General features: G+C 36.8%; 1 protein-coding gene across 2 annotated transcripts in view; it reads left to right on the top strand.

Annotated features, from left to right (window-relative positions):
- The window catches only part of LOC127851463 (polycomb protein EED-like), a 55858-nt gene that overhangs the window by 26926 nt on the left and 13752 nt on the right, over window positions 1–15180 (top strand). For both annotated transcript variants that reach the window (XM_052385254.1, XM_052385253.1), the window contains 2 exons: window positions 662–767; window positions 2817–2969. In XM_052385254.1, coding sequence (XP_052241214.1) covers window positions 662–767; window positions 2817–2969 — 259 coding nt within the window. The remainder of the gene's footprint in view (window positions 1–661; window positions 768–2816; window positions 2970–15180) is intronic.

A 15180-nucleotide genomic window follows, 5' to 3' on the forward strand; every position in this document is an offset into this window, starting at 1 on the left:
GCCAGTTGGATGTAGGTCAAGGTATCTCTTGTGTATTGAAATAGAAAAATTGAATCAGATGAAAATAACTTTAGTTTTGATGGAGTTATTGCCTTGACATATTAATATGTTAAATATTGGAGCCCAGGGTTCATAGAATTGAACAGTTTCTTGTAGTCTCCATTATTTTCAGTGCGATCATTAATACAGTACATTAATATTTCCTTCACAGATCAATTAAGTATTTTATGACAAGTTTACACTCTTGTTACTGCTTATTTTTATGCCCCCAAAGGAGGGCATTTTTTATGCCAAAGAAGGAGGGCATATAGTGATCGCACTGTCCGTCACCATTTGCGTTTAGGTTTTGAAAAATGCTCATAACTTCTATGTCTCTTCAGATGTTACCTTCATATTTGGTATGCATGTGTTTATGGACAAGGCCTTTTCATACGCACATAAATTTGGACCCCTTTGACCTTCACCTTGAACTTAGGGTCCGCGTTTAGGTTTCGAAATGGGCGTTTAGGTTTCGAAAAATGCTTCTATCAAAGCGATTATAGGAGGCATATGTCATCCTATGGAGACAGCTCTTGTTAGTCACAAAAATCTGTTGCAAAATAGCCAAATACTCATATATGAAGCTGTTGATTTGAACCATATCATGATGCTTCTGTTTCAGGCCATTTCCAACATACGGTGAGAACTTTCCAGACTTCTCTACACGAGATATCCACAGGAACTATGTAGACTGTGTAAGATGGCTGGGGGATTTTGTGCTGTCCAAGGTATAGTAGCATTATTTGAGCGGCTGTCTGTGAAAAATGTACTTAATGCATGAGCATAAAGTCTTGTCCCAGATTAGCCTGTGCACTTTATTCGCCTATAGAATTGTTTTGTTTAAAAGAAATCTCTTCTTAAAAAAAATCAAGTTTAGGCAGAAAGTCTCTTCCCTGATTAGCTTGTGCAGACGGCACAGGCTAATCTGAGACAACATTTTAGGCTCATGCATTATGCCCAGTTTGCCCAAAATGCCTTTCATTTTATGTACAGAGTAACTCATTTATCGGACAGTTTGAATTTAAACTTAAAATTTAAAATTCAATGCTACAAACATGTGCGTAATGGAGGTCTAAAAGACTGTTTTCCATTGTTTAATAGTTTAACGCTTTCCCACTCAGGGGCAAAGTAAAAATGGCTATGTGCCAACAGCATAAAACAAGAAGGGTTCAGGTTTTATGCTTTTTGTTGCTCATCAGTATCTAAGGGTTGAAACTGAAACCTTTAAAACTTGGATCTAGTAAGAAAGATATATATTTAACTTTCTAAGGGACTACAAATGTATCAAAATAAGTTTCTAAGTGGTTAAGGGATAAGTAACATGCCTCGTCCTGTTAAGACTACACGTTGCACGTAACACCTGTGCTTTGACTTATAAGGTCAATGTTATACTTATTTTTATGCCCTCAGAGCGAGGCATAAAGTAATCACATCACATGTCTGTCCGCCAGTCGATCGGCTACGTGTGTTTACCGATTACTCAAGAACTATTGCTTAGATTGAAATGTGTATTTCGAAGTTTATGCGGTCATTTCTGAGCCAGAGGCTACATTGTGTGTGGCCCCGAAGTGTGCCCCAGCACTTGTACCTAATTAATTTACTAGACTCACGAAAGGTAGGACGAATTTTGAATTATAGCTGCAATTTCCAGCTATTTCATGGTAACTGAAAAAAAAATCAACTTTGATGTGGTTTTGTGTTGTGGGGGAAACTGGAGTACTCGAGGGAAACCCCCACTTGTCCTGTATGGTGAACACAGACCAAACTCACATGCTGCCGGGAATGAGACTTGAACCCAGATCACCTAGGTGAGAAGGGATGTACCAACCACTGCACTAGCTGGACAGCCAATTTGGACTGCATATTCAAAGCATACCAAGAAGTGCATTAAATGGATAAAAATGAAACTCCATAATTATAATGATAAAATCTTTGAGTGGAAAGGCAGTGTAAAAGTATCTTAACTCATTCTTCAGTAGTTCAGGGTTATAAAAAAAAACACAATTTAAGTTTGATAAGAGTGTTTAGTGGAGAAAGGCTGTTGGTCAATAGGTTTTTCTGTTTGTTAGTCAGTTTGAATAAAATGTTTGTGGAGCAAACTACTTCCACATTTCTCAAGCGCTTGAATTTAAACTTGAAGTATGTCATAACCATGAAGAGTAAATGTCCAAGACAAAAAATTTACGCCCATTGATCTTCACCTTCCTGAGTTCTGTGCACGTAAAGGTAGATATTTTCTATGACAGAAGCAAATTCTGTTCTAAGTTTGTGGAGTAAACTACCTCCACGCTTCTCTTGTGATTGAATTGAAACTTGACACATGATGAGGTGAAAAAGAGCCTGACATTAATAACATCTGCAGTGCTACATAGATTCCCGAGTTATGTGACCCTGAACATGGCTGCTATGCCTGTGAATGTGACAAAGTTGTGCCGGATCATTTTAGGTACAATTGTGAAAAAGCTCTAGTTTCTTTTGGTCAAAGCTGAAAACTTGAGACTTAAGCATATTTTTAATCAAGGGATGTGACTTACGAGCTGGGCTCTGGGAATAGGGGGCCTAATGCGTTTCCAATATTAGCCTGCGCAGTGGCCACAGGCTGATCAGGTATGACATGGCTATTATGGAGAGAGAAAAAAAAAGTAAGTTTCTTCTTAACACAAATCCAGTATACACAGGCTTCTCTTAGACTACACTTTATTATGCACATGCATTAAGCCCCCTTTTGCCAGAGTGCAGTTTATTAACATTCAACACAATTCCCTTCCCCCTTACAGTCGTGTGAGAACTGCATCATCCTGTGGAAGGCAGGGAGCCTGGAGGAGAGGTCGTGGCGTGTGAAGGAAGGGAGGGTGAGCGTGCTACATCGCTTTGACTACAGGGACTGTGACATCTGGTACATGCGCTTCTCACTTGACGCTCAACAAAAGGTTGGTAGTTTGAGTTTTGTCCATTTAGGTACAGTTGGCTTGATGTGGTGTTCACATTTGCAGTATGCTGTTATGTGTCCAAGATTTTCTGGACTGTAATTATGTCATCAAGGGTGTCATTTTTTCATGGATCCGAGGATTAGATTCAACAATGGGCCATTTCTGTCAATCATGTTAATTCCTAAAAAAAAAGTGGGCTAAGTTGGTGAGACCGATTATGTGATGTATTTCATAAGCGGCTTATAAATCCAATCTTAAAACCCCTACCCAAACTTGGTCAGAAGTTTTATCTAGATGATCTGAAGGCCAAGTTCGAACATGGGCCATGCCAGATCAAAAACTAGGTCACAGGACACTTAGTACGTTTTACACATTGAGCATGGTGTCCGCTCTCTAATTCAAGTAGTTTTTATCAAATCTTCACCAAAATTGGTCAGAAGTTGTATCTTGATAATGTCTAGGGCAAGTTTGAATATGGGTCATGCTGGGTCAAAAACAAGGTCACGGGGTCACTTAGTGCTTTTTAAACATTACAATGTTGTCCGCTCTCTAATTAGTCCCCTACCGGTTTCACCGGAGGGGACTTATGGTTTGCACTCCGTCTGTCTGTCAGTCTGTCTGTCTGTCAGTCAGTCAGTCAGTCAGTCCGTCACACTTTTCTGGATCCTGCGATAACTTTAAAAGTTCTTAATCTTTTTTCATGAAACTTGGAACATGGATAGATGTCAATATGGGCATTATGCACGTCATTTCATTTTGTTCCTACGTCAAAAATTTTGGTTGCTATGGCAACAAATATATAAAAAATATTCTGAAAATGGTGGAATTTCTGACAATGGTGGAGCCGGTAGGGGACTTATATTGCTTGACAATAGTCTTGTTCAAGTAGTTTTCATCCAATCTTCACCAAACTTGGTCAGAAGTTGTATCTAGATGATGTCTAGGTCAAGTTTGAATATGGGTCAAAACTAGGTTACGGGGTATCTTAGTGCGTTTTAAACCTCACCATGTTGTCCGCTCTCTAATTCAAGTAGTTTTCATCCAATCCTCACCAAACTTAGTCACAAGTTTTATCTAAATGATCTCTAGGACAAGTTTAACATGGGCCATTCCAGGCCTAAAACTAGGTCACGGGGTCACTTAGTGCTTTTTTTAACATTCAGCAGTGTCCGCTCTCTAATTCAAGTACTTTACATCCGATCTTCACCTAACTTGGTCAGAAGTTTTATGGAGATGATCTTAAGGCCAAGTTAGAACATGGGTCTTTCTGGGTCAAAAACTAGTTCAAGGGGTCACTTAGTGCGTTTTAAAAATTGAGCATGGTGTCCGCTGTTTTTTGTGAAGACGACATGCAAAATATTATGTGTCAATGAGGCATGTGGGGGTATTCGTCACGTCTGTGACAAAGCTTTAGTTTGATTTGTCTTCCAATATCCATTTCAAAAATATCATTAACCACAAACTGCTGAGTAATTTGCGTTACTTGAACACTTAAAAAGTGCTTACCATATTACGAAAGTCATTTGTTTACCAGCATAGATCACAGTAGTCGTGAAACAAAAAGCGAAGGTTATCTAATTCACTGCTCAACTGCATTGTTAGTACCTCGGTCTTCGAATTAGCCTATAAACCCGAAGCCCGAGTTGATTCTTGGGCCGGTCGGTCGATCCTAAAGTCTTATAAAATAGCCCGACCGGTCGATTAAATATTTGAGCGTAAAATTGTAAACAAACTGAAAACTGAAACTACTATCATATCAATAACCTGATTTATAAACGTTTTTAAGAGGTATGATTAAATTCGCTATTTCAATGCCTAAAATGACGTTATACGTGTTAAAGAATTGCATGAACACATGCGGCCGCCATTTTTCTAAACTGTCGTGTAAACATCTGAGTATGTTGCTATTTAAAGTAATGATACAATTGACGCCCAATCGAGCTGGGGTTATTCAAACGGAACATGCGTAGATCATGTGCTGGGATGTTCGCGCATCGGGCACTTCGTAATGTTTTAAAATAATGACCAATCTAGAAGCGTATTTAATTTTAGAAGCGTTTTCCGAAAATGTATTTATAATTCATGAAAAATGGACGAAGTAATTTTTCAATAAAAATAAAAGAGTCTGTAAGGGATATTGTACGCATTGGGTTAAAAACAAATTGATCCTTATTACAGTTAGATTTCCATGTGCTTTAATCAATTATTCTTGCGTATTAAAAGACGTTTTTTCAACTAATTATTAATAATTGTAGTGCTTTCGCTTATTTTGTAAGCTTGTTCTGCTACCTGACCTACAGTACTTTGCTACTTATAATCTGTTTACGAATGTACAATACTTTTCACGGTTGGCACATGCTTATCAAAACATCGGGAGTAAATTAAAGAAGCAGACATTGTCACTTGGTAGATTGGGCAATTAACACACCCAGTGGCCTTTTGTTCTGAAGCCACATGCCGACAATTCAGAAATTCACAGGCAATTGTCCTAGTAATAATACGATAATAATCTGTTATTTTAATAGGTTGATGTATTTTTCAAGTTCTTCGGATATTTTTTAAACATGATAATAATTCAATTTGCTTTAAAATAAAACCAAACACCGTTCAAACTGATTAATGAAATCATATTGAATGAGAACATGTGTAATAATAAAGTAACAAGAAACAGCATAATTATCTGGTGCATTTTGTATAAAATGCATTTCAAAAGGAAACAGAATACCCTTTACTACTGTAATCACATTCATCTGTTTTTACTAATGAAGTAGATTTTCTGATTGTTAATAACTATTTTGGTGTTCCTGGCCAATAAAGTCATACAATTTATATTGACCTCTTCGGGCTATTGAACATGTCTTCGACCTATTCAAAATTCCATCTTATGAGCCCAAAGGGCTATTTCACTAAAATATTTAGCATGAAGACTGGTACCGGTATGTGAATGTTAGATATTAAGGTTTTCAGAAATAAATCTTCAACTAAACTATCTTTGTCTTTTTATGCGCCCAGATCAAATGATCGGGGGTATATTGTTTTTTGCCTGTCTGCCTATCATTGTATGAGTCTGTCTGTCTGTCTGTCACAAACTTTAACCTTGATTAAACTTTTGCAATAACTTTTGTAATATTGAAGATAGCAACTTGATATTTGGCATGCATGTGCATCTCATGGAGCTGCATAATTTGATTGGTGAAAGGTCAAGGTCATCCTTCAAGGTCAAATTTAAAAAATAATAATTCAAAGCAGTAGGGGGCATTGTGTTTCTGACAAACACATCTCTTGTTCAAGAGGTTTATCAAGCTATTGTGCCGATCTTGTAGTCTTAATTCAGTTGACATAAAATTTTCTTCCACTCTGACAAGTCCTCAGTCACACCCCTGATTATTCATAATGCAATTTTATAAGAACTTTTCACAAATGTTTACCAGGTTTAGACATTGGTGCTCGAAAGACCTATGATCCCAGCTCTAAGGTCTAACTGTTAAGGTCAAACTAAGGGCACATTATACCTTTACCAGCCTGTCACTTATGACAAATCAGGAATAATAACTTGCAACTAAATTGAAATGTTCACGATATGGAGACATTGTTGCCTAAAAGACACATATCTCTAGTTGCTCAAAGGTCAACATCATATCTTTAGTTTGAAGGTCAAATTAGACATTATATATCTTCTCTATTAGTTATCATTCATTATGCAATTTAAACAAAAACTAACAACAAATGTAGACATACAATGTTGAAAAAGAAAATAGCTGGGGACAGAGGGTTCCCATTGGCTCAAAAAGTTGTTGACACTTATTTTGTTAGCTCGACTATTATATATGAAATATGTATAGTGGAGCTATACTACTCACCCAGGTGTTTGCGTTCCGTGCTGAGCCGTTAGCGTGCAAATGTTAAAGTTTTTGTACTACCCCAATTACTTTCATTGTCCCTTGACATATTGCTTTCATATTTTGCATACTTGTTTACCAACATGACCCCAACCTATAAACAAGAGCAAACAAATCTATCAAGCATTTTGTCATAATTATGGCCCCTTTTCCACTTTGAATATGCAGCAAATGTTAAAGTTTGCGTACTACCCCAAATATTTTCAATGTCCCTTGACATATTGCTTTCATATTTTGCATACTTGTTTACCATCATGACCCCAACCTATAAACAAGAGCATACAACTGTATCAAGCATATTGACAGAATTATTGCCCCTTTTATACTTAGATTATGCATATTATTGATTAAGCTATGTTAAACTTTGCGTACTACCCCAAATATTTCCTATATCCCTTGACATATTGCTTTTATATTTTGCATACTTGTTTACCAACATGACCCCAACCTATACACAAGAGCAGACAACTCTATCAAGCATTTTGTCATAATTATGGCCCCTTTTATACTTAGATAATTGAACTTTTTGCTTAAATTGCCATAACTTCTTTATTTATGATCCATTTTATTATTATTTTGACAAAACAACACTTACCTGAATACCACGATGGATTCCACCCAAACAATACATCACGCCCCTACCCAGAATCCCCCCAACCTCCCCCCCAAAAAAAAACATTTTTTTTTTTGTTAAACATCATCTAATAAATTACCACGCCCCAAATTATACCCCATCTCTGCCCCCCCCCCCCTACCCCCCCTACCCCCCCAACCTCCCACCCCCTATTTATTTTTTTAACATCATCTAATAAATTACCCCACCCCACATTATGCTCTTGCGGCATGTTTTCACTGGCTTTAAATTTGTTCCAGTAATTGACTCAGAAGAAACGGAATCTCAATAAAGCTAAAAAAATTTGTTTAGTAAAAGGTAAACAGAGGTAGAGATCATCTGCATTTTCCTATCTAGAGACCTGCTCTGCTGGGACATAACATCCCAGACAAGTTTGTTCATTTTGGCTGTGCAGAGCCCCTCACAGTTCCCAGGTCTGGGACAATTTTCGTCCTTAACCATTTTTTCGTAAAGTTCCTCCTCCATGCCTTTACTGTAAAGTTCATTTATACCCGCAGCCAAGACTGGGTCTACATCGTCACCGCAAATATCTGCCATTTTGAATTTATTTGTGAGTGAGGAAAAACGGCTCAAGACAGAACGGTTTTCTGCACAAGGTTCAGTATTGCCCTCATTTTCTGGCTTTAATCTTTTTAAGGGGCCAGGGTCCTCCTCATCATACTCATAATAGTCGCCTTCTTCTTCGAAGAAGCTTGCCTGTCCCTGTTCGATGGCCATTATACGCTGAACCATCGACGATTGAGTTTCTTGAATGCTCTTTAGACATTCCATAACAAGGTTATTGTTCAGGTCATTATTGACGGGTTTATTGACCGATTCCGCCGTGTTTACTTTCGGAACATCGGCGAGTGTCCTTTTTACAGCTGGGGCTTTGCCCTTGCTCACTTTCTTGTAGTTTGAAGGAGCCTTCGGCTCTTCGAGGTCCGCCATTGTTACGAGTCCACCACGTGTACTTGGCGAAAGAACAATAATGAAACAACACAACTACGTTGCAAAATTCAGTTTTTAAACACTTAAGTGTTCAGAATGAAAGAGAGTTCACTTTGTGTACTCAAACATAAAAATCATGCACTGATTTGTTGTAAAAAACAAGAAAAACGAACCACATTCGTTTGCGTGTCAACTATTTTCAACGCATGCGGTAAGCACACTGATGCGCATGAGCGGCGGAAGTACCATCTCAGTTAACTACCGTATTTAGTCTAATTTACGAAATAAAATTACCAAACTTGCCTCACAAGTACATGTTTAACTGTTGGATATATGATTTACGTTTGAATTGAAGTGTCATTCAGCCATTTTTGAGGAACTTATTTAAGGCAAAGCATCAACCTGTCTATACACTTTATATACAAGTAATTGATCCATTAAAATCTATTTAAATTAGCCTTGTTTAACATTTCATGTCTTCCTGTATTTTAGCAAACAAAATATGTTCAGAAGTAATAATTAATATTGAAAATAGATTTTTTTAAGTCTGAAAATGTATTGTACTGTTAAGTAGACAAATGCAGACATGATGAATAAATATTGAACACCACCAAACTATAGGAAGAATCCAATGATGTCAATTATATATTTTTTCTTTCTGAATTTCAGATAACAATATGTTTTCTGAATTCAGAATTAATATTGAACATAAAGTTTTTAAATATAACCGTTTAAAATGTATTACTCTGGTATAAAAAGTATACTGTACATTCTTAATGAAAATTGAGCTAACCTGAATATACATATATGGAAAGAATCTGATTATGTCTATTCGTGTAAGCTTTGTTTAACATATTTCAGACAAATGTGGTATATCTTCTCACTGCTATCTATATCTGTAGACAAGTATCTGGTGAACTGGGTGTTGGTCATGCAAATTCAATAGCCTCATTAATTTATCTACACTAGTCTCTCAACCTCGATTAAGTCCATTAATTAATAGCTGACAAGTCAATTATTGTGTTTGCATGCACGTTGTTAATTCAATTGGTCTCTACAGACATCTAGCCAATTTAAAAGCCAGATCTCACTTGCTTGATTTTGCGGTGGTAAAATATTAACCAGTATTAACTAGTAGGCTGGGTTTATCTGCCAGTGATTTGCTGCTAACATTAGAGTGTTTATAAATAGAAACACGTGTTTGAGCAGACAGCATTTGGTATACTGCTGAATCTGTATTTACATGTAAACTTGATTTGAGTCATTCACTAGCTACTGGCTGAGAGAAGTTCATAACCTTTCAAGTGGGCGATGCTTAGCATTTACAGGGAAATTTGAATTTCAAGCAGACAACAAAAAAACTTTTTCTGTAAGTCAATAATTATATAACTTTCAACCACCTAATTACACATACATGTTGTTTGTATACTAAAGTATATGCATGCCAAATTTAATTGGAAAATATTAAATACAAACTTAAATATCATGAAAGTAATCAATTTTGTTTTCTGGTGTTTACACACCAGTGTACAACTGAAAAGTAGACATTTTGTGAGTTTGTGGCCCCTTTATACTACTATTGGAGACTTGCCTTTATAGGGTCTCACACTGCAAAAACTGGGCTTAATGCATTCTTCTTTAATGGTATTGTTTGTTAAAAGGAAGAAGGACTCCTGCTGCCCTTGGAAATTGTCACCAAATGTTTTTTAAACTCTTTCAATTTACGTTAACAAGTGGTTAAAGCAGATTTACTATTATTTCCCGCTAAACAAATAGCATAAGCAACCGGACCAGAACCATTGTCTAAGTGTGTGCGCAATGCGCATCTCAAAGATGTATACCAGTCAACCCATAGCCCTACCCTTGGGTTACAGTCTACCAGGCAGAAATGAATGTATTATCCAATCAGAGTGCAGTATTTTGCCTTGATTGAAAAGCATATCTGTATTGCCCATGTTATACAATTAAAAGTTTTGTCAGTATGGGAGCATTTTACAAAACAAATATTGTAAAATAATCAAGAATTCATGTATGGGGAACTAATAACGCATTTTATTTAAATTCACTCTTCATTTGGTTGTCATAATTTAATAAGTAAAGTGCATGATTGGCATGTTTCATTGGAAAACCACTGTCCTATAGTTCAATGTACACTTCAAATTGCATACCACTGTCCCATAGTTCAATGTACACTTCAAATTGCATACCCCTGTCCCATAGTTCAATGTACACTTCATATTGCATACCCCTGTCCCATAGTTCAATGTACACTTCACATTGCATACCCCTGTCCCATAGTTCAATGTACACTTCACATTGCATACCCCTGTCCCATAGTTCAATGTACACTTCACATAGGCATGTTTCATTGGAAAACCACTGTCCCATAGTTCAATGTACACTTCACATTGCATACCCCTGTCCCATAGTTCAATGTACACTTTGCATTGCATACCCCTGTCCCATAGTTCAATGTACACTTCACATTGCATACCCCTGTCCCATAGTTCAATGTACACTTCAAATTGGCATGTTTCATTGGAAAACCCCTGTCCCATAGATCAATGTACTCTTCACATTGGCATGTTTCATTGGAAAACCACTGTCCCATAGTTCAATGTACACTTCTCATTGCATACCCCTGTCCCATAGTTCAATAAACACTTCACATTGGCATGTTTCATTGGAAAACCCCTGTCCCATAGTTCAATGTACACTTCACATTGGCATGTTTCATTGGAAAACCCCTGTCCCATAGTTCAATGTACACTTCACATTGGCATGTTTCATTGGAAAACCCCTGTCCCATAGTTCAATGTACACTTCACATTGGCATGTTTCACTGGAAAACCCCTGTCCCATAGTTCAATGTACACTTCTCATTGGCATGTTTCATTGGAAAACCACTGTCCCATAGTTCAATGTACACTTCCAATTGCATACCCATGTCCCATAGTTCAATGTACACTTCACATTGACATGTTTCATTGGAAAACCCCTGTCCCATAGTTCAATGTACACTTCACATTGGCATGTTTCATTGGAAAACCCCTGTCCCATAGTTCAATGTACACTTCACATTGGCATGTTTCATTGGAAAACCACTGTCCCATAGTTCAATGTACACTTAACATTGGCATGTTTCATTGGAAAAACCCTGTCCCATAGTTCAATGTACACTTCACATTGGCATGTTTCATTGGAAAACCACTGTCCCATAGTTCAATGTACACTTCACATTGGCATGTTTCATTGGAAAACCACTGTCCCATAGTTCAATGTACTCCTTATATTGGCATATTTCATTGGAAAACCACTGTCCCATAGTTCATTGTACACTTCACATTGGCATGTTTCATTGGAAAACCACTGTCCCATAGTTCAATGTACACTTCACATTGGCATGTTTCATTGGAAAACCACTGTCCCATAGTTCAATGTACACTTCACATTGGCATGTTTCATTGGAAAACCACTGTCCCATAGTTCAATGTACACTTCATATTGGCATGTTTCATTGGAAAACCACTGTCCCATAGTTCAATGTACACTTCACATTGGCATGTTTCATGGGAAAACCACTATCCCATAGTTCAATGTACACTTCACATTGCATACTTTTGTGTTTATGAAATTCTTAAACACATTCATAGTCAATATTACCCTGAATTATTTTTTATATGCCCCCAGAAGGGTGGCATATGGCATATTTAGTCGAACTGTTTGTCCGTCTGTCCATCTGTGCGGCACTCTGTTTCCAGATATTTTCCTTAATGCTTTGATATATTTACCTGATTTTTGGTATGTGAGTCTGCCTGCATGAGTGTCAGATCAAGCTTGAGTTTTGTTCCAGTCCATTGATTTTTGCCAAAGTTAAGGGCTCTGGACCTAAATATTTTCTCTAAAATAAAACACTTTTCCATATTTTTTTTGCGAAATGCTTTCAAATATGTACCTGATTTTTGGTGTGTGAGTGTACCTGTGTGACTTTCATATTAAGGTTTAGTTAGTTTTTTCATGTGTGGATTTTTTAGAGAAAAAAGTGTATTTGATATGCAAGAGTTGATAAACATGTTTTGGCAAATGACATAATTACAACACAATATGGCAATATAAGAGCATTATGTAATATTTATGTTTTTTGCTACCATTTGTATATTGTTATACTATAAATAAATATGGAATTACATAACTTTCCTTATGTTTGCATTGTATTTGTTGGTAAACAGCTACACACTACATAGTTGGATTGTTTACGCATTGAAGACTATGATTTAAGAATGGTTACAAAATGGCTCCTTTTTTTTCAAAGTGGCCAGAAAAAAATAAAATGGCAAAAAGTTTAATCCAGAGAGAGCCCTGGGAAGTAAGTCTCTTTTTGGTTAATATATAGTTTAGACGGAAAGTTTTGTCCCTGATAAGCCTGTGCAGACTCTTTAAGCAATGCATTAAGCCCCATTGTGCAGACTCTTTAAGCAATGCATTAAGCCCCATTGTGCAGACTCTTTAAGCAATGCATTAAGCCCCATTGTGCAGACTCTTTAAGCAATGCATTAAGCCCCATTGTGCAGACTCTTTAAGCAATGCATTAAGCCCCATTGTGGAGACTCTTTAAGCAATGCATTAAGACCCATTGTGCAGACTCTTTAAGCAATGCATTAAGCCCCATTGTGGAGACTCTTTAAGCAATGCATTAAGACCCATTGTGCAGACTCTTTAAGCAATGCATTAAGCCCCATTGTGCAGACTCTTTTAAGCAATGCATTAAGCCCCATTGTGCAGACTCTTTAAGCAATGCATTAAGCCCCATTGTGCAGACTCTTTAAGCAATGCATTAAGCCCCATTTTCCCAGACCGCTCCTTATAGGTTTGCAAAATGTAGCAGGGTCAAGCTGGCAAGGATTTCCTATTAAATGTACCATATATTGATATTACCTTACAAGTGTTTAAATCCTCCTTATGTATTTTCAAATGGTTTCCAACTATAAAAAAAGATACAACCATTACCACACACTCTTAATTAATCAGAATTAAAATGTATTACTTGTGCTCTTCTTTTGTTTAAAGTACATATTGCTTAAACTAAACATGTGATATTCATGTGTATTTATAGCATAATGATGACATATTAGATTTATTTAGGGGCCTACATATATGAGTTGGGTTCTAAGAAAACTTGGCATAATGCATGTGCGTAAAGTGTCGTCCCAGATTAGCCTGTGAAGTTCGCACAGGCTAATCAGGGACAACACTTTCTGCCTTAACTGGATTTTTGTGTAAAAGATACTTTTTTTTTAAAGAAAAATACCATAAAAGCGGAATGTGTCTGATTAGCCTGTGCCGACTGCACAGGCTTATCTGGGATGATACTTTACTTATTTCATTGTGCCCAGTTTTCTCAAAACACAAATTATATTATAAATATAAAATGTGTGCATGCATGTTGTGTTGTGTGGAAGACTTTTGGCATATTGCAGCTACAAATGTAGGATGATACATCACTTTCCAAAACAGTCACAAGTCGTATGAATTCTTTTTGATCAAGTGAACAGTTTTTCTTGTGAATATTTATTATTTGATTATTTACTCATTAGTTCATTCATTCATTCATATATTTGTGGGATCAACATTCTACTTAAGTTACAGATACTTTTTTTATTATATTTGTATCAATAGAAAAAAATCTGAACATTTGATGTTATTCCCAATCAAGTTAGAATGTTGACAGCAAACAGACCATATAAAAACTGCAAAATAGCAATCCATGTTAAACCTGGCCACCAGGGCATTGTTGTGCGTCTTGTACATATCAAAGTGAAGAGGCTTGAAACAAGACCCCACTGCTGCTAATTGTCAGTCAAGATAAACACTTGATTACAAATATAAATAGGGCTGATTTTCAGGGTGAGGCATTCTTTATGAGTTATCAGGGGTCATTGTGGGTATGCAGTACCATTTTGTTTGTGGCTTGGATATAGGGTGTGTGTGCTGGTTAATAATTGGTACTCATTTGGTACAAGTGTCATGATACAGTTATTAGGGGCTGTGTGCTGGTGGGGATAAGGTGCAAAAAAGAAGACTTTGTCTACAATTTGTAATACTTTGGACTGCGACTCTTGAAGTTTATATTAATTTACACATTTTTATATAATGGCATGAATTGAATGCGCTCTAAGAAATTTTAATGAACATTATATTATAATAATAATTAACAAAAAGTGCATTCATAAATGAGCAGTGATAGTTAATCAAATGTTTTTTCATCAGAAGCCTGTATTGGACTACTGGGTTTCAAGTGTATCCCTTGTGTTGTGTTTTCTGTCAACTCTCGTGCCTTGTCTAAGCCAAGATGTTACTACAAGGGACATTTTATCTCAGCTAAAATGTCCAGAGAAATGTGTTTGCTCGGCAGATTTCTCCGTTTTCAACTGCAAGAACTCTTTCAAGAGTGAAGAGCATCATTTTGCATTGCTGACAAAAGAATTGCATCTGTTTAGAGACTTTCATGGGCCAATTTTAAATGGCACATTCCAGAATTTGTACAGTTTAGAGACTATCAATGTTTCGAACAGTATGGTGAATTTCATTCAAAATGGCGCCTTTTCAGGACTCACAATGTTAAGGAAACTCATTTTGCGAGGGAATAGCATTCAGTTGATGGACAACACAAATGGATTGTTTAAAGACAACATACAGTTGGAAGTTTTGGACTTGAGTCATAATCACTTAAATTTCATTCCAGACGAGC

The sequence above is a fragment of the Dreissena polymorpha genome, chromosome 11 (assembly GCF_020536995.1).
Source record: "Dreissena polymorpha isolate Duluth1 chromosome 11, UMN_Dpol_1.0, whole genome shotgun sequence".
NCBI lineage: Eukaryota > Metazoa > Mollusca > Bivalvia > Myida > Dreissenidae > Dreissena > Dreissena polymorpha.